Here is a 26,090-nt window from a genome sequence, read left to right as displayed (position 1 = left end):
TCCCCCTCTCTCCATTCTTTCCCCTTCCTAGTTCTCCAATCAGCCTGACTGTCCCCATGCTCACATTTTATCTCTGTATGCTTCATTCTCACATTCTCCTAGCTCACAATGATCTATTGCACATTTTCATTGAACTTCATCTCTTTTGATGTCTCGTTTGCAAACCTTATCCTATCTTATCTCTGTGTCTCCCTCTCCCGACTCTCAGTCTGAAGAAAGATCACCCATTCCTTCTATCCCGAGATGCTGCCTGTCCTGCTAAGTTACTCCAACATTTTGTGTCCATCTCACAGGACTCCTAATGTGGTTTGACAAAATACTTCAACATTTGTACATTTGTACTCCACACCCTTCCCAATGAAGGCAAGTGCGCCAAAGGCATTCTTCACCACCCTTTCCTCCTGACTTGCCACAATCATGTATCTGTACTCCAAGATCTCTGTTTAACTCTCTCCAGAGCTCTACCATTTGCTTTGCAAATCCTGCCCTGATTTGACAAACTAGGGACTGTTTTGGATCTCTGTTGAAAGAAAATACTCTCAGCTCCTTCTGATGTGGATTGGAGGTGTGTAGCAGGATTGGACAACTGTGGGGGTGAAAGTGGGAGCTAGAAAATGTCAGAGAGGGAGAGAACACCAGTGGCAGAGTTGCTGCTTGACAGCATCAGAGACCCGGGTTTGAGGCTGACTACGGGTGCTGCCTGTACGGAGTTTGTACGTTCCCCCCGTGACCGCGTGGGTTTTTCCCTGGGATCTTTGGTTTCCTCCCACACGCCAAAGACATACAGGTATGTAGGTTACTTGGCTTGGTGTATGTGTAAATTGTTCCCAGTGTATGTAGGATAGTGTTAATGTGCGGGGATCGCTGGTCGGTGCGGTCTCATTGGGCTGAAGGGCCTGTTTCCGTGCTGTATCTCTAAACTAAACTAAGTGACCACCGCAGGCACGGGCGATGGTCGATCACGTCGTCCAGAGACTCGAGTGTTTACCTCCACTGCTTCACTGACAACCATGTGACCCAGCCTGTAGTCATCAGTGTGTGCGTGGACCAACTGATCTGTGCAGACCTCAGCTACACTCTTCATCACGTTGTACAAGACGTTGGTGATGCCGCATTTGGAGCATTGTGTTCAGTTTTGGCCTCGCATCCATAGGAAAGACGGTGTTAAGTAGGAAAGGGTGCAGAATGTTGGCAGAAATTCAGGGAGTGAGCTTTAGGGACAGGGTGGACAGACTTGGACTTTATATTTTGGAGTGCAGGATGAGGGTGATCTTCTAGCGGTGCATAAAATCACGAGGGGGTGGGGGGGGGGGGGGGGGGGGGGGGTAAATAAGGTGAATACATAACTTTTACCCAGAGTAGGAGAAGCAAGAACCAGGGGACATAGGTTTAAGATGAGAGGGAAATAATTTAATAGCGACCTGAGGGACAACATTTTCACACAGAGGGTGGTAGGTATATGGAATAAGCAGCCAGAGCAGGTAACATACAACATATAAAAGGCACTTGGACAGGTACATGGACAAGAAAGGTACAGAAGGATATGGGCCAAACATGGGTAGGTGGGACGAGTGTAGATGGGGCATCTTGGTCGGCATGGGCATGTTGGGCTGAGGGATCATAGTTCCTTCACCAGGTGGGGAGACTGAAAGTGACGAACACAGGGTGGTGCAAAAGCTATTGCTTTGATCAGTCAGGGATGTGTTGAGGTGAAGTGTTATGTTGCGGTCAGTGTTGATTTTTAGTCTTGAGAGGATTCGGCGAGGCGGTTAAAGGTCAAATACGGTGAGGTATTTTCTTTTTGCCAGTTCCTCAAGTGGTAGTGCATTGGAAATGGCAGTTAGGGCTTTGGTCTGCTCCTACTGCAGGATGTGGCAAGTCCGGTAGACTTCCAGTGTCCCTGCGGACTACACCTGTGGGGAGTGTGTCCAGCTGCAGCTCCTGACTGACCGCGTGCGAGAAGTAGAACTGATATCTGATATCTGGTAAACCTCCTCTGCACCTTTCCCAAAGCATCCACATCCTCCCTGTAGTGGGCTGACCAGGACTGCATGCAATACTCCAAATGTGGCCAAACCAAAGTCCTATAAAGCTGCAACACGACTTTCTTAAGCTCAATATGGAAGCAAGCATACTATATCGGGTGTTCAAAAGGGAACTGCAGATGCTGGAATATCGAAGGTACACAAAATTGCTGGGGAAACTCAGCGGGTGCAGCAGCATCTATGGATCGAAGGAAATAGGCGACGTTTCGGGCCGAAACCCTTCTTCAGAGGGTTTCGGCCCGAAACGTCGCCTATTTCCTTCGATCCATAGATGCTGCTGCACCCGCTGAGTTTCCCCAGCAATTTTGTGTACCATACTATATCGGGTGCTGTCTGTCTCGTGTTTGCACATTCTCCCTGTAACCTTGTGGGTTTCATCCGGGTGCTCCAGTTTCCTCCTACATCCTAAAGACATGGGTTTGTAAGCTAATTGGCAGAAATTGCCCTTAATATATAAGGAGTGGATGAAAAAGTGGGAGAAGTGGGAAAGCGTGCAGAGGAGGTTTACCAGAATGATTCCAGGAATGAGTGGGTTAGCCAATGATGGGTGTTTGACGGCACTGGGCCTCTACTCGCTGGAGTTTTGAAGGTTGAGGAGGGACCTCATTGAAACTTACAGAATAATGAAAGGCATAGACAGAGTGGATGTGGAAAGGATGTTTCCACTGGTGGGAGAGTCTAGGACCAGAGGTCAAAGCCTCAGAATTAAAGGTCGCTCTTTTAGAAAGGAGGTGAGATGGAATGTCTTTAGTCAGAGGGTAGTTAATCTGTGGAACATTGCCACAGAGGGCTGTGGAGGCCAAATCAATGGATATTTTTAAGGCAGAGATAGACAAATTCTTGACTAGAACGGGTGTCAAGGGTTAAGGCAGGAAAATGGGATTAGGAGGCAGAGATCAGCCATGATTGAATGGTGGAGTAGACTCGATAGGCCGAATGGCCTAATTCTAATCTTTGACTGTGAACATAGACTTTGTGTGAACAGGTGATCGATGGTCAACGTGGACTTGCTGGACCGAACGCCCTGTTTCTATGCAATATCTCTAAACTTAACTAAACTAAAACTTCTATGGTGAGAAAGTACAACTTGGTTTGCAGTCAATCATTTCACATGGAGCCCAGGACAAATATCTTATGAAGCTTTTCTGACTTGAAACATTCACTATTTTTCTCTCTCCACAGATGCTGCCTGACCTGCTGAGTTTCCATTTTTTTTCTGCTTTTATCTCAGAATTCCAGCATCGGCATTTCATTGACATCTTTCTTGGACAAGTGCAAAATGGTGGAGTGGGGTTAGGTGTTTTCTTTCTGACGCAACAATGCTGTATAACCCCACAATTCTATTTTGTATTTAACAATTCTATATTTCTTTTTTTTTTAAATCAGAAAATGCTGAAGGAGCTGTTTCCTATTGAAGCTGGAGAAATAGATTCCAAGGCTCGGACCCTCCCCCATTTACCAGGTTGGTCAAAGACAGGATGGTCACAAAATTAAAAGAGGCGCAGATGGCTGTAGGATGGCAAATATGTATTTATTCAGAAAGGGAAGTAGGAGCAAAATGAAAAGGCCAGAGTTGGTGTTTGAAATAAGGGGTGATTTATAAGGGGGGGGGGGGGGGGGGGGGGGGGGGGGGGGGGGACCAGGAGGCAGCCACAGCTGATCTGTCAAATCTGACTTTGGTACATTTTTTATATTCACAGATGATGAGCTTTTGCACAGAAACTTGATTAGCAATAAAACGAGGTCTTGATTAAAGAATGGAACTCAGAAAGACTAAATTAGATGACAAACAGAATGAGATGATTATCCACGTCTAAATTCATTAACAGTGGGTCCAAATTTCTGTTACAATGATGGGTGCACGCATAATCAATGACAGATGCAGACTAGATGCAGACCGTTCTATCTGCCCAGAGAGTTCACCTCCACTGTTGTGACTGCAGCCTATATCCCTCCTGATGCTAATGCCAAGCTTGCAATGAAAGAGCTGCATACTGCCATTAGCAATCAACAGACGCACAACCCCGAGGCAGCCTTCATTGTTGCGGGTGACTTCAATCACTCTAATCTGAAGACTGTACTTCCCAAATTCCACCAACATGTCTCCTTCCCCACTAGAGTAGACAAGACACTGGACAAAGTCTACACCAACATGGCTGAAGCTTACAAAGCCATCCCCCTCCCCCACCTTGGTCAGTCTGATCACGTCTCATTGTTCCTGCTCCCTAAGTACTCCCCACTCATCAGACGGGTTAAACCAACTGTGAGGACAGTTAAAGTCTGGTCAGAGGAAGCGGACTTCACACTTCAGCAGTGTTTTGGAAACACTGACTGGAAGGCGTTTGCAGCCCAGGCCACCCTTGACTCCCACACGGACATTGATTCCTACACATCCTCTGTTCTGGACTTTATAAACTCCACCATCAATAGTGTCCCTCCCTCAAACAGGTGACCATATTCCCGAATCAGAAGCCATGGATGAACAGCGAGGTCAGGCTACTGCTGAAAGCACGGGACACCGCTTTCAGGTCAGGCGATGCTCGAGCCTACAGTTCATCCAGGGCTAACCTGAAGATGGGCATCAAGAAGGCCAAGCACTGCCATAAGCTCAGGATTGAGAAGCACTTCAACAACAACTCCGACCCCCGACGCATGTGGCAAGGCATCCAGGCCATCACGGACTACAGACCCTCCAACACCACCCCCACATCCAGCGACGCCTCCTTCCTTGAGGAGCTTAACCACTTCTATGGCCGCTTCGACAGGGACAATCTAGAGACAGCCATCAAGGCTGTGCTACCTGCCGATCACCAACCCCTCACACTCACCCCCTACGACGTATACGTGGCACTGAGTAGGACTAATGCACGTAAAGCTGCTGGCACTGACGGCATCCCCGGGCGCGTGCTCAGGGCCTGTGCTGCGCAGCTGACAGACGTCTGGACTGACATCTTCAACCTGTCACTTGCCCAAGCAGTTGTCCCCACGTGCCTTAAAACCACCTCCATCGTGCCAGTGCCAAAACACTCCACTGCGGCAAGCCTCAACGACTTCCGCCCAGTTGCACTTACCCCCATCATCACCAAGTGCTTCGAGAGGCTGGTCCTGGCACACCTCAAAAGCTGCCTACCCCCACACTGGATCCCTATCAGTTTGCCTACCGCAAGAACAGGAGTACGGAGGATGCCATCTCAACGGCATTTCACTCCGCCCTCTCCCACCTCGACAACAGAGACACTTACGTAAGAATGCTGTTCATCGATTACAGCTCAGCATTCAACACCATTATACCATCAAAACTGATCACCAAACTCGGTAACCTGGGCATCGACCCCTCCCTCTGCAACTGGATACTGGACTTTCTAACCAACAGACCCCAGTCTGTTAGGTTAGACAAGCACACCTCTTCAACCCTCACCCTGAACACCGGCGTTCCACAGGGCTGTGTGCTGAGCCCCCTCCTCTACTCCCTCTTCACCTACGACTGCACACCTGTACATGGTACTAACACCATCATCAAGTATGCAGATGATACAACGGTGATTGGCCTCATCAGCAACAAAGATGAGTCGGCCTACAGGGAGGAGGTCCAGCACTTAGCAGCATGGTGCGCTGACAACAACCTGGCCATTAACTCCAAGAAGACCAAGGAGCTCATTGTAGACTTCGGGAAGTCTAGGGGCAGCACGCACACCCCCATCCACATTAACGGGACGGAGGTGGAACGTGTTTCTAGCTTCAGGTTCCTGGGAGTCAACATCTCCGATGACCTCTCTTGGAATTACAATACCTCAACTCTGATCAAGAAGGCTCACCAGCGTCTCTTCTTCCTGAGGAGACTGAAGAAGGTCCATCTGTCTCCTCAGATCCTGGTGAACTTCTACCGCTGCACCATCGAGAGCATCCTTACCAACTGTATCACAGTATGGTATGGCAACTGCTCTGTCTCCGACCGGAAGGCATTGCAGAGGGTGGTGAAAATTGCCCAACACATCACCGGTTCCTCGCTCCCCTCCATTGAGTCTGTCCAAAGCAAGCGTTGTCTGCGGAGGGCGCTCAGCATCGCCAAGGACTGCTCTCACCCCAACCATGGACTGTTTACCCTCCTACCATCCGGGAGGCGCTACAGGTCTCTCCGTTGCCGAACCAGCAGGTCCAGGAACAGCTTCTTCCCGGCGGCTGTCACTCTACTCAACAACGTACCTCGGTGACTGCCAATCACCTCCCCCCCCCCCCGGACACTTATTATTATTTATTCAAATCATATGCTATGTCGCTCTTCCAGGGAGATGCTAAATGCATTTCGTTGTCTCTGTACTGTACACTGACAATGACAATTAAAATTGAATCTGAATCTGAATCTGATTCCTGTTAGGCTTTGTCTGCAGTTTCCTGTCACCACATTAGCACAATCCTCATCCCTCATTGTTGTTTACCCTGCAACAGGAGGGACAAGTAGCTAACTACTGCCTGTGAGTCTAACGTCACAGGAAGTTATTATAAACAGTTCTGTTGGACGGGATTGATCTACACTTATACAGGCAGGGATCAATAAAATAACCAGCATGGCTTTGTAGTGGATGAATTTGATTGACTGGATTTTGGAAGTGGTAACAAAGTATTGAAGAAGGCAATGTAATTGCTAACATAACAATGGCTGGAGGCCTGCAACTGCCTGGGGCTCGAGTGGAATGGACACTGCTCATAATAACTAGAGCACGAAGGTACACAAAAATGCTGGAGAAACTCAGCGGGTGCAGCAGCATCTATGGAGCGAAGGAAATAGGCGACGTTTCGGCCCGAAACGTCGCTTATTTCCTTCGCTCCATAGATGCTGCTGCACCCGCTGAGTTTCTCCAGCATTTTTGTGTACCTTCGATCTTCCAGCATCAGCAGTTCCTTCTTGAACACATAACTAGAGCACGGACTGGACATTTTTGCCAAACACATGGCGCCTCTTGCATGCGGGATCCGTAGACTTGCTGTACAATTTGCTGATGGGGGATATGCCTGGGTATGTTCATATGGTCATAAGGTCATAAGTGATAGGAGGTGAAGTCGGCCATTCGGACCATCAAGTCTACTCCACCATTCAATCATGGCTAATACTCTACTGGACTTTGTAGGAAACTAATTTCACTTTATGTTTCCACTTTGCTCATGTGAGAATAAAACCACCATAGAGCCATTAATATCTTCATGATCTTTGACAAGGTCCTATTTGGGAGAAGGTTCCAAAAGGTTAGAGTCAGTGTAACATAGAACATTAAAGAGTATAGCACAGTAACAGACCCTTCAGCCCACAATGTCTTTGCCGAACGTAATACCAAGTTAAATTAATCTTACCTGCCTACACATGGTCCATATCGCCCTATTCCCTCCCTATCCGAAAGATTCTTAAAGACCACTATTGTTGTGGCTCCACACCACCCATGACAGAGCTTTCCAGGCACCCACCACTCTGTGTTAAACAAAAGCTCGCTCCACACATCTATTTTTAACTTTGAGGAATGTTACATTTTGAATCCAAAATTGGTTTGGTAAAAGGTGGCAGAGGGTGATGGTGAAAAGTTGTTTTGTGACAGGAAGCCTGCGATCAGTGAAAGTACCTCAGTGCCGGGGCCTCTATTCATTGTTTGAATCAGTACATGTATGAATTGGAGGTTTGTAGCTGTAATAGGAATTGGTTGGTGACAGTGAGGAAGGTAGTCAGAGGCTACAGGGTTGTATCAGCCTCAATAGGCCCGACTATGGGTGAACTGGGGATGGGGACTGGACATTGTGCCTTCCCCCACAGTGGGAACCATTGTTGGGGGATACTTTATGTTTATTGTTAAATTTCTTCAATGTTATGTCTAATCTTTATCTGTGTGCTGCATGGCAAGAAAGAATTTCACTACACCATTTGGTGTATGTGACAATACATGTCCTTTGTCCTTTGTGCTTTGTCCTTTGGATGAGATAGTGAATTGGGCAGAGAAATTTAAGTCTGAAAAATGTGAGGTGTTACAGTTTGGGAGATGTAATAATATCAGAATATAAACAATTGTCTTAGTATAGTTTAGAGATATAGCATGGAAACAGACCCTTTATTCCATTGATCACCCATAAACACTAGTTCTATGTTAATCCACGTTCTAATCTACTCTCTTCACAACGGGTGATATACAGAGTCCAATTAGCCTACAAATTCACACGACCTTGGAATGTGGGAGGAAAGATGGAATTCAAATACAGAGATGTAGTGCTGAAGCTCTATAAGGCACTGGTCAGGCCACATTTTGAGTACTGTGAGCAAATTTGGGCTCCATGTCTGAGGAAGGATGTGCTGGCTCTGGAGATGGTCCAGAGGAGGTTTACAAGAATGATCCTAGGAATGAGTGGGTTAACGTATGATGAGCATTTGACAGCACTGGGCCTCTGCTCGCTGGAGTTTAGAAGGTTGAGGGGGGACTTCATTGAAACTTACAGAATAATGAAAGGCATAGATAGAATGGATGTGGAAGTGTGGGAGAGTCAAGGACCAGAGGTCATAGCCTCAGAATTAAAGTGCGCTCTTTTAGAAAGGTGAGAAGGAACTTCATTAGTCAGAGAGTAATTAATCTGTGGAATTCATTGCCACAGAGGTGCTGTGGAGGCCGCCAGTTGATATTTCTAAGGCAGAGATAGACAGATTCTTGATTAGAACGAGTGTGAAGGGGTATGGGGAGAAGGCAGGAAAATGGGATTAGGAGGCAGAGATCAGCCATGATTGAATGGCGGAGTAGGCTCGATGGGCCGAATGGCCTAATTCTACTATAACTTGTGCACTTGTGAAAGCAGAGCACCTAGAAGAAACATGTGGTCACAGGGAGAATGTGCAAACTCCACACAGACAACACCTGAGGTCAAGATCGAACACAGGTCTCTGGTGATGTTAGGCAGCAGCTCTACCCTTGCTGTCCATTAATCCTGTTCCTCACAGTTGTTTCAATAGATTATCTACTACTGATGTTAGGTTGTTATTTACCAGGGTTTCTCTGTTGTCCTCTGAAAGAACATAGAACAGTACAGAACAGGAACAAGTTCCTTTGCCTGTGTTGCCTGTGTTGAACATGATGTAGTTAAACTAATCTCCTATGCACACACAGTGATCCATATCCCTCCAACCCTGCTTATCCATGTCTGAAGAAGGGTCTTGACCCGAAACATCACCCACTCCTTCTCTCCAGAGATGTTGCCTGTCCTGCTGAGTTATTTGTGCCTATCTAAAAGCTTCCAGGTGAAGCAGCAATGTACTTGTACTGCTTCCAATCTAGCGTCTTGCATTTGGTGTTCATTAGGTTGCCTCCTCTACAATGGAGAAGCCAAACACCGATAGGGTGCTGCTGTGTAGATATCTCTGATTAGATCACAAGGTTAACACTGAGTTTCCAGTCGCCTGGCACTTAAATTCCCACTCCTCATCTGGCCTCCATCTTTGGCTTCTTGCACTTTCCCAGTGAAGTCCAAGGTAAATTTGAGGAACAGCAAAGAATTCCTCCCTAATGAGGAGGAATTTCTTTAGCCAGAGGGTGGTGAATCTGCGGAATTCACCGCCACATTGGCTATTTTTATGGCGGAGATGGGCCGATACTTGATTAATATGGGTGTCAAGGGTTATGGGGAGAAGGCAGAAGAATGGGGTTGAGAGGGAGAGATAGATCAGCCATCTTCATATATGTTACAAACAACAATGATCTCAGCACCAATCCCTTTGGTACCATTACTGGAGGTTTGTTACAAGTGGTGTACGCGTGGGACCTTTATAATCTAGAAATAACTTGGAAGAGAATGTTGGTGGACTGATTCATAAGTGTGAAGACAACACAAACATTGGTGGAGTTAGAGACAGTGAGAAAGTTTGTCTTAAGATACAGCAGAGATGAGCTGCAAAGGTGGGTGGACCAGTGGCAGGTGGAATTTAATTCAGATGAGTTGAGGCAATGTAGTTCAGGAGGTAAAAATCTAATAGGACATAAGGAGTAAATGTCAGCGAACTCAGGAGTGCAGAAAGACCTTGGAGTGCCAGTCCACAGCTCCCTAAAAGTGGCAACACAAGGGACAGTGAAATGAAAAGACATTTGGGGTGCTGGTCTTCATAGGCCACGGCATGGAGTATGAAACTTGGGATGTTGCAGTCATGATGCGTTGTCCCCACGGCAGAGTGAAGTTCTAATGCATTGTCCCCACCGTGGAGTGGTTATGTTGCGTTGTCCCCACCGTGGAGTGGTTATGTTGCGTTGTCCCCACCACTGCGGAGTGAAGCTGCGATGTGTTGTCCCCACTGCGGAGTAGTTATGAGGCATTGTCCCCAAGGCGGAGCGAAGACATGATGCCTTGTACCCAGCACGGAGTGAAGTTATGATGTGTATATTTCCATCCACAGCTCCCAGATGGCTGGAAGGACACAAGGCTACTGAAAACCGGCAGAGTACTCTCTCTGACTACTTCCAGTCATTGCTCAACCTGCCCCCCAAGATCTCGCGCTGTCAGTGGATTGTGAACTTCTTGCAGGTCCGCCCAGACGACGTTGCCTTGCCGTTTCCTCACGCGTGAGTACAGACACTTCCGCCCACTGACCCGGCCTTGGTGCCGCCCACAACCAAACTCACTGGCCAGCCTCCAAGCTGCAGGCCTGAAGACCACTACAGTTGCAACTTGGCAGCAACAGATAGCTATGGGAGAACCAGAACAAATGTGTAGGAAGATATGGGAAAGCAAAACGGGTTGGAGTGCCGGCATTAATGGGACAGGGCATTTGGGAAGATGCAACCTGTATCAACTCATTTGTTGCACCCAATCTGCAATGAATCAAGTTTAATTTTGTTTATTGTCACGTGTAAAGTGTACAGTGTAAAGCTTTTTGTTGTGTGCTAACCAGTCAGTGGACAGGCTATATATGATTACAATTGAGTCGTCCACAGTGTACAAATAAAGGGCATAACATTTTGTGCAAGGAAAAGTCCGATTAAAGATAATCCAAAGGTCTCCAATGAGGTAGATAGTAGCTCAGGACTGCTCTCTAGTTGTTGATAGGATGGTTCAGTTGCCTGATAACAGCTGGGAAGAAACTGTCCATGAATTTGGAGATGTGTTTTTTCACACTTCTGTACCTCTCGCCTGATGGGAGAGGGGAGAAGAGGGAGTGACCAGGGTGCGACTCGTCCTTGATTATGCTGGTGGCCTTGTTGAGGCAGCGTGCAGTGTAGATGGAGTCAATGCTTTGTGTGGTGGTCTGGGCTGCGTCCACAATTCTCCGCAATTTCCTGCGGTCTTGGATGGAGCATCTTGATACAGCACATCTGTAGAAATTGTGTTGTATTGCTTAATGTGTGGGTGGTGGCTGCTATCAACTGATTTGACAGGAGAATGGGACACAGTGGATGGTCTATTGCGGCTGAGAATCAGTTGAATGCTTTAGGTAAACTCTGTAAGGCCCCTTAGCAGAGCAGACGGATACTGGATGAGGCACAAGGGGAGGGTGCAATAAATGTCATCCATTTTAGAATTTAGATTTCGACTTTGAGATACAGCATGGAACCAGGCCCTTCAGCCCACTAAGCCCACCGGTCAGCGATATACTAGCACTATCCCTACACACTAGGAACAATTTACAGAGGCCAAATAACCTTCAAACCTGCACGTATTTGGAGAAATCCCATGCGGTCACATGGAGAACGGAAAAACTCTGTACAGGCAGCACCTGTGATCTCTGGGTCTCTGGTGCTCCACTGGGCTGATTTTAGTGTTTGGAGTCTGACGACCAAGGCAACTAAACTGAGAGCAATGAACAGCTTATGAGAACATTATAGCTGTCACACAGCAGGGACATAGGCCTTTCAGACTAACATGTCCAGGCCAACCAACATAACCCATCTAAGCAGCCCCATTCGGCCCAGATCCCTCTAAACCTTTCCTATCTATCTACCTGTCCACAGACACACAATACTGGAGTAAATCAGTGGGACAGGCAGCATCTCTAGAGAAAAGAAAGGGGTCACGTTTCGGATCGAGACCCTTCTTCAGACCGAAGAAGAATTTTGACCCGAAACGTCACCCCTTCCTTCTCTCAAGAGATGATGCCTGTCCTGCTAAGTTACTTTAGCATTTTCTGTATATTTTTGGTTTAAACCAGCATCTGCAGTTCTTTCCTACACATTTCATCTACCCGTCCAAATCTCTTTCAATTGCTGTTACCTGCCTCATCCACTTCCTCTGGCAGCTTGTTCCACGTACCCACCACTCTCTGTGTGAGGCTTGGACCTAAGTTATGCACAAGATGTCAAAAGATAATGCATAAAAAACAAGACTGGTACAAAACATAGTTGAAAAGTATGGTGTGGAGTTCCACTGTGCCCGCACCCATGGCAGGACTGTTGCTTAGAAGTAGAGACTCCGGCATCATTCAGTCAAGGTATTTTAATGACCAATTTTCCTTTACAAGAAAAGTCCTTCTGAATTATGCTCTGGCTACGACATGGGCACATGTATATGGAGTGGCACATCTAGAAAAAGGAACCCAGTCAATATCAAGAAAGCTTTGGAAACTGTGGAAATTGAATTTTTCTTCCATTATGTGTGTGGCCAGTGCAGTCTTGCCCACATTCTCCACCAGGGGGATCATAGAGCTGATCTTTGGTGGAAATTATGTTCTGTAGTGTTGTCTTGTCGAGGTAGAATTAGGGTTGTGCAGATAAGTTCAAGAAGGCCGGCATGGTGACGCAGCAGCAGAGTTGCTGCCTTAAGCGGCTTTTTCACGGGGCGACTTGACGCAAGAGTTAACCAGAGTTTAACATCGTGGGAACCTCGTGCGATAACAGTACGGCATTCGTGGACCACCGCGGACCACCGTGGCGCTAACGGCAGGTAATCGTGTAACTTGGTGACTCGGGAGAAAATTCAAGCAAGTTTGAATTTCTCCAAGAGTGACTTGTACACTTGTGGTTGAGCATTGCAACATTATATGGACGTAGTGGCCAGTGCGATATCCGTGCGATATCCGTAATAACTCTTGCGGTTACCGTGGGAACTCCTGCGAACGGTGAACCCGGAAGCTGGACAGAGGGGACAGAAGGTGAGTAAAAATTGTCTTCTGTGGGATTGAATTTAAAAAATAAAGATTTGCATCCGCATATGGACATCAACTTATTCATGAGTTATGTTAATGAGATTCAAGAAAATAACTATAATCTTTAAAAGGGACTTTAAAAGGGACTTTACTGAAAGGTCCCGCATTTTTATGGTCCGTGAGGAATTTTTCACATGTACTTCTTTGAGAGATACAGCTCGGAGTCCTCGCCGACTAGCGATCGATGCCTTTCCGAAGCAGGGTCTGGAACGCTACCAATCAATGTTCTCCAGAGACCCGTGTAAGGAGTGAACTGCACATGCTGGTTTAAACCGAAGACAGACACAAAAAGCTGGAGTAACTCAGCGAGTCAAGCAGCATCTCTGGAGAAAAATAGCTGATGTTTCGGGACGAGACACATCTTCAGACTCAATTCCGATTAGGCTGTCTGAAGAAGGGTTCCGATTCGAATCGCCACCTATTCTTTTTCTCCAGAGATGCTGCCTGACCCGCTGACTTACTCCAGCTTTTTATGTTTTTCTTCCCAGATCTGACTTACCTGCTGAGTTACACCAACATTTTGTGTCCTTTTGTGCGTATTAACCAGCATCTGCAGTTCCTTTAGACATTACCTAACTTCAGATTTTAGAGATATAGCACGGAAACACGCCGACCACCTATTCTTATCCGGCTTCAGAACGGTTCTTCCTTCCATTCGTTTGGGCACTGACCCGACCTACCAACCTACCTCAATGCGGACATTGGACTTTTTCCCCCTGGAACTGTCCTGAAAACATATATTCGGAACTCTGGTATTTTCCTCTTCGCTCTACCTGGTGTTCTTGTGCATGTGTCGGAGGGAACAGCAGATGCCGGTTTAAAGAGAATGCTGGAGTAACTCGACGGTTCAAAATGCTGGAGTAACTCAACGGGACATGCAGCATCTCTAAAGAGAAGGAACGGGTGACGTTTCGGGTCGAGGCCCTTCTTCAGACTGTACGTGGCTTGGTTATATTCATGTATAGCATTATCTGATATGATTGTATAGCACGCAAACAAAAGTTTATTTCCTGCATAGAATCATACAGCGTAGAAACAGGCCCTTCGACCCAACTTGCCCACACCGACCAATATGTCCCATCTACACTAGTCCCACTTGCCCGCGTTTGGCCCATAACCATCTAAACCTATCCTATCCATGCTTCAGTCTAATGCGTCTTAAACATTGCGACAGTACCTGCCTCAACTACCTTAACGGATAGCTCATTCCATACACCCACTGCCCTTTGCGTAAAATAGTTACCCCTTAGGCTCTCATTAAATCATTCCCCCCGAACCTAAACCTGTATCTGCTGGTTCTCGATATGAGACAATAATAACAAACCAAAGCGAGTTAGGACATCAACGGGGAGATCCTGGATAAACCCAAGGTAGCCACAAAATGGAGGAACTCAGCGCAACAGGCAGCATCTCTGGGGAGAAGGAATGGGTGACATTTCGGGTCGAGACCCTTCTGATATGCTGCTTGTCCCGCTGAGCTACATGTTGTGTCTAACTTCGTTTTAATCCAGCATCTGCAGTTCCTTCCTGGCCGAACCCGATTGAAAGATGAGAGGCTGGGCGATAGAGCACTGGGTGTGACAAGGATCAGGCTTCAGTAAGCAAAGTAAAGAGAGGTGGCAACGTTATGGAAATGAAGCGGGTAATCCGAGTGATGGCGAGACGGTATCCTCTAATGTGTCGGAAAGAACTGTAGATGTTGGTTTGCGCCGATGATAGACACAGTAATACTGGAGACAGACATAAAATACTGGACGGGCAGCATCTGGATAAAAGGAATGGGTGACGTTTCGGGACGAGACTCTGAAGAAGGGTCTCGAACCGAAACGTCACACATTCCTTCTCTCCAGAGATGCTGCCCGTCCCGCTGTGTTACTCCAGCATTTCGTGTCTATCTTCCGTATGCTCTGTGATGGTCATCTCGGAGTCAAGTGGCAACTCTGGTCTGTAGACACGAGGAACTGCAGACGCAGGAATCACGAGCAAAACACAGAGCGTTGGACGAGCCTGACCCTTTGAGTTCCTCCATCACTTTGTGTTGAAGTCAGGTCTGGACATTGCTTGGCTCAGTCTCAGGCGCCGGCTAACTAGGAAGGTCGAGTCAAAGTCCAGCACTAACACTCAAGAAATAACGTTTGCGGCCTGATGTTCCCAATATTTAATTGAAATCATTAATAAAGTAAATAAATAGATACCGGTCTAATCAGTATCTACGGGATTGGACAGGCTAGATGCAGGAAGAATGTTCCCGATGTTGGGGGAGTTCTGAACCAGGGTCCCAGTTTTATAGTCTACCGTGGGAACTCTTTGACTCAGTAAAGTAGCCTTTATTGTCATATCAGCGCACAGGCAGCAGTTGATTACTTGCTCTATTCAGTTTCACAGGGGGTCGGGACGGGACTGGAGTTGGGAGGGAAAGGTGGGGGAGTCGAGGGAGAGGAGGGGGAGACAGATGGGGGTGTCTTCATTTACTGGCGGCGGGTGTCTGTCACTGAAACAGGCAGGTGAGATTTCACATCAACCTTGTGTGTGCCTCTCTCTCTCTCTCTCCCTCCCTCCCTCTTACACAGGCTGAGAGACTCTGCCTCTGTGAGTGTACGTCTCTTTCTCCCCCTCTCCCACACACAGTAAGACCGAGGTACTGTGCTCGTTCCATCTGTGTCTCCCACATACACAGTAAAACATGTCTCCAAATGAGCCAATTCAACCAAGGGAGGATATTTATAGTGTGTGAAAAAAAAGTGACATCATTTGTGCCACGTGATGATTTAACAACACTTCACAATGTTCATTCAAGATTTAACGGGAAAGCTCGGGAGACGGACAAGTCACTCGCACAAATAACAGAAATGCCGAGTACGTACCGTGGGAACTCTTTATCTACCCCCCGTTATATCGTGTGATATCGTGCTAGACCACGACCACTTCACTCTGGTTACATCTTGCGTCAAGTCGCCCCGTGAAAAAGCCCCATTAAGGGCCTGTCCCACTTGGCTATCCTTTGCACCTCATTTACGCGTAATATGTAAAATAGATTGACGCGTCGTGACGCGTGGGTAACACACGCATTGCGCATGGTGAGGCGTGGAATCGCATGCAGTGGCGCGCGGTATCGCGTGACGCTCCAGCATTTCGTAGTGTAACGAAATCCTCGCGAGCCACCTACGTGACGTATTGCGTACACATGCTGACGCATTGGCTACACACGCTGACGCACTGGCTATGCACGCTGACACATTGGCGTCGCACACTGTATCGCGTGGTGACACATGGTTACGTCACCGTGCATCAACGTCCGTAAACATGTGCAACCGAGCGCCGCCCATACGCAGTCGGCTCGCCTTTTACGCGTCATGTAACCTCTAACCACGTCCACACAGACCTCTTCCTGGGTTTCTTGCTAGCCTTTCTTGTTGTACTCCTGCCTGGCTGATCTGTAAGTATGAGATGCTGCTGCACCCGCTGAGTTCCTCCAGCAATTTTGTGTACCTGTAAGTATGACATCTCTGTTGTTGCTGTAGCAATAAAATCTGTAGTTCTTCCATGATGGTCATGATGCAGAATAGGGAAGCAGGGCGTTCTAATGACGTCACACGCACCAGACGGATGTGCTGACGCGTGATGACGCATAATTTGCGCGCAACGTCGCGCGTCAGGACACATCGACCTATTTTACATATGACGCGTAAATTAGGTGCAAATGACAGCCAGGTGGGACAGGCCCTTTACAGTGCGAGAGACCCGGGTTTGATCCTGACTACAGGAGCTGTCTGTACGGAGTTTGTACGTCCTCCCTGTGACCTGCATGGGTTTTCTCCGAGTGCTCCGGTTTCCTCCCACACTCGTACAGGATTGTAGGTTTACTGGCTTAGTAAAATTGTAAAGAATTGTAAATGGTCCCTCTTGTGTGTAGGATGGTGTTTATGTGCAAGGATTGCTGGGTTAAAGGCCCTGTTCCCGTGCTGTATTTCTAAGCTAAGAAACTAACCTAATGGTTGTGTGAAGGTAGCTTTTCCTGAACCTGGCAGAATAGGACTTCATGACTGTCCTTCCTCCTTGATGGTAGCAGGGAGATGAGCGCATGGCCCTGATGCTGGGGTTCCTTGATGATAAATGCCACATCTTAAGGCAGAGCCTCATTAGATGCTTTCAATGATGCATGTACTCCTGATATTCAGATGGTCCAGAGGAGAGTGGAGAGTTGGTGGACAGCAGAGCCATCTGCTGTTTACCTGTTGTGATGAAAGGCAAAGTGAAGCAGACCCAGGCCATTTCTGAGGCAGAAATAATTTGATGCACTACCAAGCACTTCATTGCGGTGGACATAAGTGCTTCCAGACAGTAGCCATTGTGGCAGGGTCACCGTGCTCCCTTAGGCATGGTTAGAGATGCCATGTTGAATCATGTGGGAACCTCAGACTGCAGTAGTTCAATAGTGCTTTATTTGTCACATATGCAATTGCATGGTGATTTTTTCTGCAGATATAACACATGCTTGCACCGCCATTTTTTGTGCCATTCAAAGTTCGGATGGCCCCCGCGCTCTATATACTGGAGCAGTTCCCTTGAACCCACGACGCTCTCCTCTCCTCGCCTGGCCATCTTTATATCCTGTGGCCTACATTTAAGGCTCTGGAAGCATTACCTCAGTCACCCTCCTACCGGCCCACTCCTAGCGCCTGACGTCTCCAGCTCCCGGCTGGTTATGCCGACTGATGAGTCTTCTGGTGGTGTCAAGTGGGATAGTCGAGGATGGAGTTAAAGGGAAAGGGAGTAAAGGGATAGTTAATGACCCCAGAATTAACGGGAAAGAAAGCTCACAAAGGGATAGGAGAATATGGCCTAGTGTAGTAGGGATCGATGTGAATGGTGAGATGCGTTAGGAATTAAAAGCACTGTATTTGAATGCGCGAAGTATAAGAAGTAAAGTAGATGAGCTTGAGGCTCAGTTAGAGGTTGGTAGATATGACATTGTGGGGATTACTGAGATGTGGCTGCAGGAGGATCGGGCCTGGGAACTTAATATTCAGGGTTATACATCCTATAGAAAGGACAGGCAGGTGGGCAGAGGAGGGGGGGTAGCTCTGCTGGTGACGAATGGAATTCAGTCCCTTGCGAGGGAAGACATTGGGACGGACGAGGTAGAGTCACTGTGGATTGAGTTGAGGAATTGTAAAGGCAAGAAGACACTAATTGGTGTTATTTACAGACCCCCAAATGTTAGCCTGGATGTAGGGTGTAAGTTGCAGCAGGAGTTAAAACTGGCATGTAACAAAGGTAATGCCACTGTGGTGATGGGGGATTTCAATATGCAGGTAGACTGGGAAAATCAGGTTGGTTCAGGACCCCAAGGAAGAGAGTTTGTAGAATGCCTCCGAGATGGATTCTTAGAGCAGCGTGTAATGGAGCCGACCAGAGAAAAGGCAATTCTGGATTTAGTGTTGTCCAATGAAGCAGATATAAGAGAACTCGAGGTAAAGGAACCGCTTGGAGGTAGTGATCATAATATAATTAGTTTTAATCTGCAAGTTGAGAAGGAGAAGGTTAAATAGGAAGTGGCAGTGATGCAGTTGAACAAAGGGGACTATGAAGGCATGAGAGGGGAGCTGGCCAAGGTAGACTGGAAAGGGATACTAGCAGGAATGACAGTGGAATAGCAATGGCAGGAATTTCTGGACATAATCTGGAAGACGCAGGATCATTTCATTCCAAAAAGGACGAAAGATTCTAAGGGGAGGCAACCGTGGCTGACAAGAGAAGTTAGGGATAGAATAAAACTAAAAGAAAATGTGTATAACACAGCAAAGAGTAGCCGGAAGCCAGAGGATTGGGAAACTTTCATAGGACAACAGAAGGAAACAAAACGGGAAATACGGGCTGAAAAGATGAAGTACGAGGGGAAGCTGGCCAGTAATATAAAGAAGGACAGTAAAAGCTTCTTTAGATATGTTAAGGCGAAAAAGAGTAGCAAAGTCAAATGTGGGTCCTTTGAAGGCAGACACGGGTGAAATTATTATGGGGAACAAGGATATGGCAGAAGAGTTGAATAGGTACTTCGGATCTGTCTTCACTAAGGAAGACACAAACAATCTCCCTGAAGTACTGGAGGACAGAGGGGGTCGAGGAACTGAAGAAATTTTCATTAGGCGAGAAATAGTATTGGGTAGGCTAATGGGACTTAAGGATGATAAATCCCCTGGGCCTGATGGTCTGCATCCCAGGGTCCTCAGGGAGGTGGCTCTAAAAATAGTAGACGCATTGGTGATCATTTTCCAATGTTCAATAGATTCAGGATCAGTTCCTGTGGATTGGAGGATAGCTAATGTTATCCCACTTTTCAAGAAAGGAGCGAGAGAGAAAACGGGAATTACAGACCAGTTAGCCTGACTTCGGTGGTGGGAAAGATGCTGGAGTCAATTATTAAAGTGGTAATAATGGGGCATTTGGATAGCAGTAAAAGGATTAGTCCAAGTCAACATGGATTTATGAAAGAGAAATCATGCTTGACTAATCTTCTGGAATTTTTTGAGGATGTGACAAGTAAAATGGATGAAGGGGTGCCAGTGGATGTAGTGTATCTAGACTATCAGAAAGCCTTTGATAAGGTCCTGCACGGGAGACTGGTGACTAAAATTAGAGCACATGGTATTGGGGGTAGGGTGTTGACATGGATAGAAAATTGGTTGGCAGACCGTAAGCAAAGAATATGAGTGAACGGGTCCTTTTCAGAATGACAGGCAGTGGCGAGTGGAGTGCCGCAAGGCTCGGTGTTGGGGCCGCAACTGTTTACCATATATATTAATGATTTGGAAGAGGGAATTAGGAACAACACTAGCAAGTTTGCAGATGACACAAAGCTGGGTGGCAGTGTGAACTGTGAAGAGGATGTTAGGAGGTTGGAGGGTGACCTGGACAGGTTGAGTGAGTGGGCAGATGCGTGGCAGTTGCAGTGTAATATAGATAAATGTGAGGTTATTCACTTTGGTGGCAAAAACAAGGGGCAGATTATTATCTCAATGGGGTTAGGTTAGGTAAGGGGGAGGTACAGTGAGACCTGGGTGTCCTTGTACATTGGTGACTGAAAGTTGGCGTGCAGGTACAGCAGGCAGTGAAGAACGCTAATGGAATGTTGGCCTTCATAACAAGAGGATTTCAGTAAAGGAGTAGAGAGGTTCTTCGGCAGTCGTATAGGGCTCTGGTAAGATCACACCTGGAGTATTGCGTACAGTTTTGGTCTCCTAATTTGAGGAAGGACATCCTTGTGATCGAGGCAGTGCAGCATAGGTTCACGAGATTGATCCCTGGGATGGCGGGACTGTCATATGAGGAAAGATTGAAAAGACTAGGCTTGTATTCACTGGAGTTTAGAAGGATGATGGGGTAATCTTATAGAAACATATAAAATTATAACTGGACAAGCTAGATGCAGGAAACATGTTGCCAATGTTGGGCAAGTGCAGAACCAGGGGCCACAGTCTTAGAATAAAGGGGAGGCCATTTAAGACTAAGGTGAGAAAAAAACTTTTTTACCCAGAGAGTTGTGAATTTGTGGAATTCCCTGCCACAGGGGGCAGTGGAGGCCAAATCACTGAATGGATTTAAGAGAGAGTTGGATAGAGCTCTATGGGCTAGTGGAATCAAGGGATATGGGGAGAAGGCAGGCACTGGTTATTGATTGGGGACGATCAGCCATGATCGCAATGAATCTGGCTCGAAGGGCCGAATGGCCTCCTCTTGCACCTATTTTCTATGTTTCTATGTAAACTTAAACCTAAGATAGACGCAAAAATCTGGAGTAACTCAGTGGGTCAGACAGCATCTCTGGAGAAAAAGAATATGTGACATTTTGTGTCAAGACCCTACTTTGGACTGAAGAAGGGTCTCGACCCAAAACGTCACCTATTCGTGTTCTCCAGAGATGCTGTCTGACCCATTGAGTTACTTCAGCTTTTTGTGTCTGTCTTCAGTTTAAACCAGCATCTGCAATTCCTTCCTTCACTAAACTAAAACCTGTTTCTTTGAGAGTGGGTGATGGGTGAACAGAGGATGCAGTGTTGCTGGATATCTTGAAGGCATTCAATGAGCTGCCATGTATAAGCTTTCAGAGGAAAGCAAGAGTGCAGAGGATTGAAAGTAACGCACAGGCTGACAATGACAGCACAACAGGACACCCATCCTTCTCTCTAGAGATGCTGCCAGACTCACTGAGTTACTCCAGCTTTTTGAGTCTACCTTGTGGAACTTATCCCTGTGCACTGATCCCTGAGGTGTCCCTCCGATCACAATTCCCCAGCATCGATTACTGGTTACAGTACGATACAAAATCGTATACAAAATCAGAAGAAATAGATTGGGTAGATGCACAGTCTTTTACCCAGAGTAGGCGAATCGAGGACCAGAGGACATAGGTTCAAGGTGAAGGGGAAAAGATTTAATAGGAATCCTAGGGGTAACATTTTCACACAGAGGGTGGTGGGTGTATGGAACAAGCTGCCAGAGGAGGTAGTTGAGGCTGGGACTATCCTATTGTTTAAGAAACAGTTGGCTAGGTACATGGACAGGACAGGCTTGGAGGGTTATGGATCAAGCGCAGGCAAGTGGGACTAGGGTAGATGGGACATTGTTGGCTGGTGTGGGTGAGTTGGGCCGAAGGGCCTGTTTCCACACTGTATTACTCTATGACTCTCTATGACTATGATATGATCAAACTTCATTCATCCCAGGAGGGAAATTTATCGGCCAACAGTTCTAAAACGCAAGATGCATGAAATTAAAGTGAGGAGTGTGAAGGATTGGGGTTGTGCAAAGATGGGAGGTCAGTCTACCCCATGACAGAAGGGGGAGGAGTTGTACAGTTTGTTAGACACATGGAAAAAAGATGTGCTTTGGCGTTCTGTACCTCATCCTGGTGGAACCGGCCTTGCTGAAGCTACTCCTCGGGTTGATCAGTGTGTCATGGAGGGGGTGAGCTGTAGTTTGAGGAGCATTCTCCCCTCCAAGACCATCTCCCATGAATCCACCCCCCATGAATCAGCCTGTCTGATGAGTTTGTTGATCTATTGATGTCCGGGGCCTTTGCCCTGCTGCCCCAGCACACGGCCGCAAAGAAGATGGTAGAACATCTGCAGCATCTTACTGCAGATGTTGAAGGAGCGAAGCCTTCTCAAAATGTACAGCCGGCTTTGCCCCTTCTTGTACAGGGCATCAGCGTTCCTGGACCAGTCCAGTTTACTGTCCAGGTACACTACAACATATTTGTACTCCTTGGAAATCTGCACCTCCACACCACTGATGGAGATATGGGATAGGGGTGTCCCGCTCCTCCTAAAGTCCATCTCTAAACTCCTTCGCCCTGTCGGCATTCCAATGACCCAGCACCCATCCCCGACGTACAACGCGAGTTACAGACTTCCAGTCAGAGATCCAGAAATGTTGTTGTGGCTGATGTTGGAACAGCCACGATCTTATTGAATGGCAGACGAGGTGTGAAGGGCTGGGTTACCTTCTTCAATTTGTGGCCTTGTGCTCTCATATGACTTCTCATTTGCTTTATTTGCAGGACAAAAAAGACAGAAACCTATCTTCTCCCAAAAGACAGAGCACGAAGCAGTTCCTCTGGTAAGTTTGTATTCAGTACGAGAATACGGCTGCTTCCCATTAGTTTAGTTCTGCAGTTTCATTGATGTTGGACCTTTTTTGAACGAGAAAAACTTGCTTGTATTCTACATTAGTTTAGTTTAGAGAAACAGCGTGGAAACGAGTCCTTTGCCCACCCAGTCCTGTGCCGACCAGCGATCACCCGTTCCATCCTACACACCAGGGACATTTTACAGAAGACAATTATCCTACAACCTGCATGTTTTTGGGATGTGGGAGGAAACTAGAATACCCGGAGAAAATCCACGCATTCACAAGGAGAACGTGCAAACTCTGTACAGACAGCGCCTGCAGTCAGGATCGAACCCGGGTCTCTGGGGCTGTAAGGCAGTAATTCTACTGCTGTGCCACCGTGCCACCTGTTAATGGCAGGATTCCCAGGAGGGATGCAAGTCCATAGCTCCCCGAAGGAGCAACACAAGTGGATCGGAAAGTAAAGAAGGCACCCAGCATGCTCGCATTCATCAAAAGGGGCTTGGAGTATTAGAGTATTATATACTGCAGCATATAAAACATTTTATAACTTTGGTGAGGCTACATTTGGAATAATGTCTGGATTTTTGGTCACCACACTATGGGAAGGATGTGGAGTCATTGGAGAAGGTGCAAAAGAGGTTCACTGAATGTTGCCTCTGTTGGAGTGAACTACTTATGGAGTCAGGGTGAATGATTTTCTCTTGAGCATCAGAGTCTGAGGGACAACCTGATCGAAGGTATAAAATGATAAGAGGCATAAATAGGGTATATCGTCAATCTTTATCACAGGGTGGAAATATCAAATGCTAGAAGTGGCACTGTGGTGCTGCGGTAGAGTTGCTGCCTTACTGCTCCAGAGTCCCAGGTTCGATCCTGACTACTGGTGCTGTCTGTACGGAGTTTGTACATTCTCCCCGTGGGTTTTCTCCGGCTGCTCCGGTCTTCTCCCACACTTCAAAGACGTGCAGGTTGGCTTTGGTAAAGATGGTAGATTTCCCTAGTGTGTAGGATAGTGCTTGTGTATAGGAATCATTGGTCGGCGTGGACTCAGTGGGCGGAAGAGCCTGTTTCCACGCTGTATCTCTAAACTAAATCAGAGAATGTAGATTTACGATGAAGGGAATATTTTAAAGAAGAACGTGTTTGGCAAGGTTTTTTTTTACATGAGAGTGGTGAGTGCCTGGAACACCCTGCTAAGGGAGGTAATGAAAGCAGAGATGGTAGCAATGTTTAACATATATTTAGATAGACCGATGAACAGGCAAAGAGTGGAGAAATATGGATCACGTGCAGGCAGATGGGATTAGTTTATTTGGTGCAGGCATGGTGGGCTGAAAGACGTTTCAGCCTAACCCGTCCATGCCGACCAAGTTGCCTTCCCAAGCCAGTCCCATTGAACAAACTTTGAACAGAAGAACACAAGAAGAGGCCCTTCAGCCCACAATGTCTGTGCCGAACATGGTCAAGACCAACTCTTACCTGCTTGCACATGATCCATACCCCTCTATTTCACACATTTCCATATGCCTTTCCATAAGGTTCTTAAATGCTACTATTTTATATACCTATCAGGTCTCCTCAGAACATGCAACACTACAGAGAAAACAATCCAAGTCTATCCAACCCCTCCCTGTAGCTATTATTCCGTAATGCAGACATCCTTCTGGCAAATTTCTCCTGCACGTCTAGGTTTAAGTGATTTCAACTTCCCTCATGTTGACTGAGATGGACAGAGTGCAAACGGCTTGGATGGGGTGGAATTTGGTAAATGTGTCCAAGAAAGTTTTCACAAACAATACGTAGGTTGTTCTACTGGGGGGGGGGGGGGGGACACTGGACCACTGGACCTCCTGTTGATAATTCCGGTATTTATATCCCTTAGTCCGTTCAGTGAAAACACCGACTATAATACTTTAAATCTCCTTTATTTCACCATTTAGTTCAAATTTAGTGAACCGTAGGTGATGAGGGGTGTTGAGGATCTGCTTAGGCTAGAGAAAGAGGCGTTTATCAAGCTTAGGGCGGCATGTTGGCACAGCGGTAGAGTTGCTACCTTACAGCACCAGGGACCAGGGATTGATCCTGACCTTGTCTGTACAGAGTTTGTACGTTCTCTCCGCCACCACCTCGAAGACCGAGATCATTGGTTTCCTCCCACACTCCAAAAGATACATAGATAAATAGACAATAGGTGCAGGAGTAGGCCATTCGGCCCTTCGACTCAGCACCGCCATTCAATGTGATCATGGTTGATCATCCACAATCAGTACCCCGTTCCTGCCTTCTCCCCATACCCCATGATTCTGCTAGCCCCAAGTGCTTTATCTAACTCTCTCTTCAATGCATCTAGTGAATTGGCCTCCACTGCCCTCTGAGGCAGAGAATTCCACAAATTCACAACTCGCTGTGTGATAAAGTTGTTCCTCATCTCGGTTCTAAATGGCCTACGCTGCACTCCCTCAATAGCAAGAATATCCTTCCTCAAATTAGGAGACCAAAACTGCACACAATACTCCAGGTGTGGTCTCACCAGGGCCCTGCACAACTGCAGAAGGATCTCTTTGCTCCTATACTCAACTCCTCTCATTATGAAGGCCAACATGCCATTATCGCTCTTCACTGCCTGTTGTACCTGCATGCTTACTTTCAGTGACTGATGTACAAGGACACCCAGGTCTCCTCATACTTCCCCTTTTCCTAACTACTACCAAAGTGGATAACCTCACATTTATCCACATTATACTGCATCTGCCATGTATCTGCCCACTCACCCAACCCATCCAAATCACCCTGCATGCTCATAGCATCCTTTTCATTGTTCATAATTCCACTAAGCTTTGTGTCATCTGCAAATTTACCAATGTTACTTTGAATCCCTTCATCCAAATCATTAATATCTATTGTAAACTAGACCAAGTGCAGACCCGTTGGGTCTGTTTCCCCAACGTGCGGTTATGGGGGGGGGAGGCGGCACGCAGCGTCACACACACTAACTATCCCTCCCCCCCCCCTGCACTCACGCTAATTACCCCCTTGATATTATATTAATATTATTAATTTGCTCCTTTTACCCCATAACTGCCCTATCTACTGACGCATAGCCCCCAACTTGCAGTCACATCTAGAGAGAGAGGGGGGGGGGGCGGTAGAGAGTGAGGGCAGAGAGAGAAGGGGCAGAGGCAGAGATAGAGACAGAGACACAGAGAGGGGCAAGAGGGAGAGGGGGGTGGAGAGGAGGATAAGAGGGAGGGTGGGTGAGGGGG

At 47.0% G+C, this 26,090-nt stretch overlaps 1 protein-coding gene across 3 annotated transcripts in view; it reads left to right on the top strand.

Annotated features, from left to right (window-relative positions):
• ncf1 (neutrophil cytosolic factor 1) overlaps nt 1-26,090 on the top strand; it is a 143,075-nt gene that overhangs the window by 39,255 nt on the left and 77,730 nt on the right. For all 3 annotated transcript variants that reach the window (XM_033045553.1, XM_033045554.1, XM_033045555.1), the window contains exons 3-5: nt 3,432-3,507; nt 10,453-10,618; nt 22,754-22,812. In XM_033045553.1, coding sequence (XP_032901444.1) covers nt 3,432-3,507; nt 10,453-10,618; nt 22,754-22,812 — 301 coding nt within the window. The remainder of the gene's footprint in view (nt 1-3,431; nt 3,508-10,452; nt 10,619-22,753; nt 22,813-26,090) is intronic.

This window comes from Amblyraja radiata, chromosome 28 (genome assembly GCF_010909765.2).
Source record: "Amblyraja radiata isolate CabotCenter1 chromosome 28, sAmbRad1.1.pri, whole genome shotgun sequence".
Classification (NCBI taxonomy): Eukaryota; Metazoa; Chordata; class Chondrichthyes; order Rajiformes; family Rajidae; genus Amblyraja; species Amblyraja radiata.
Note: the sequence above shows the minus strand (reverse complement) of the source record. Positions and strands in the feature narration are given on the sequence as shown.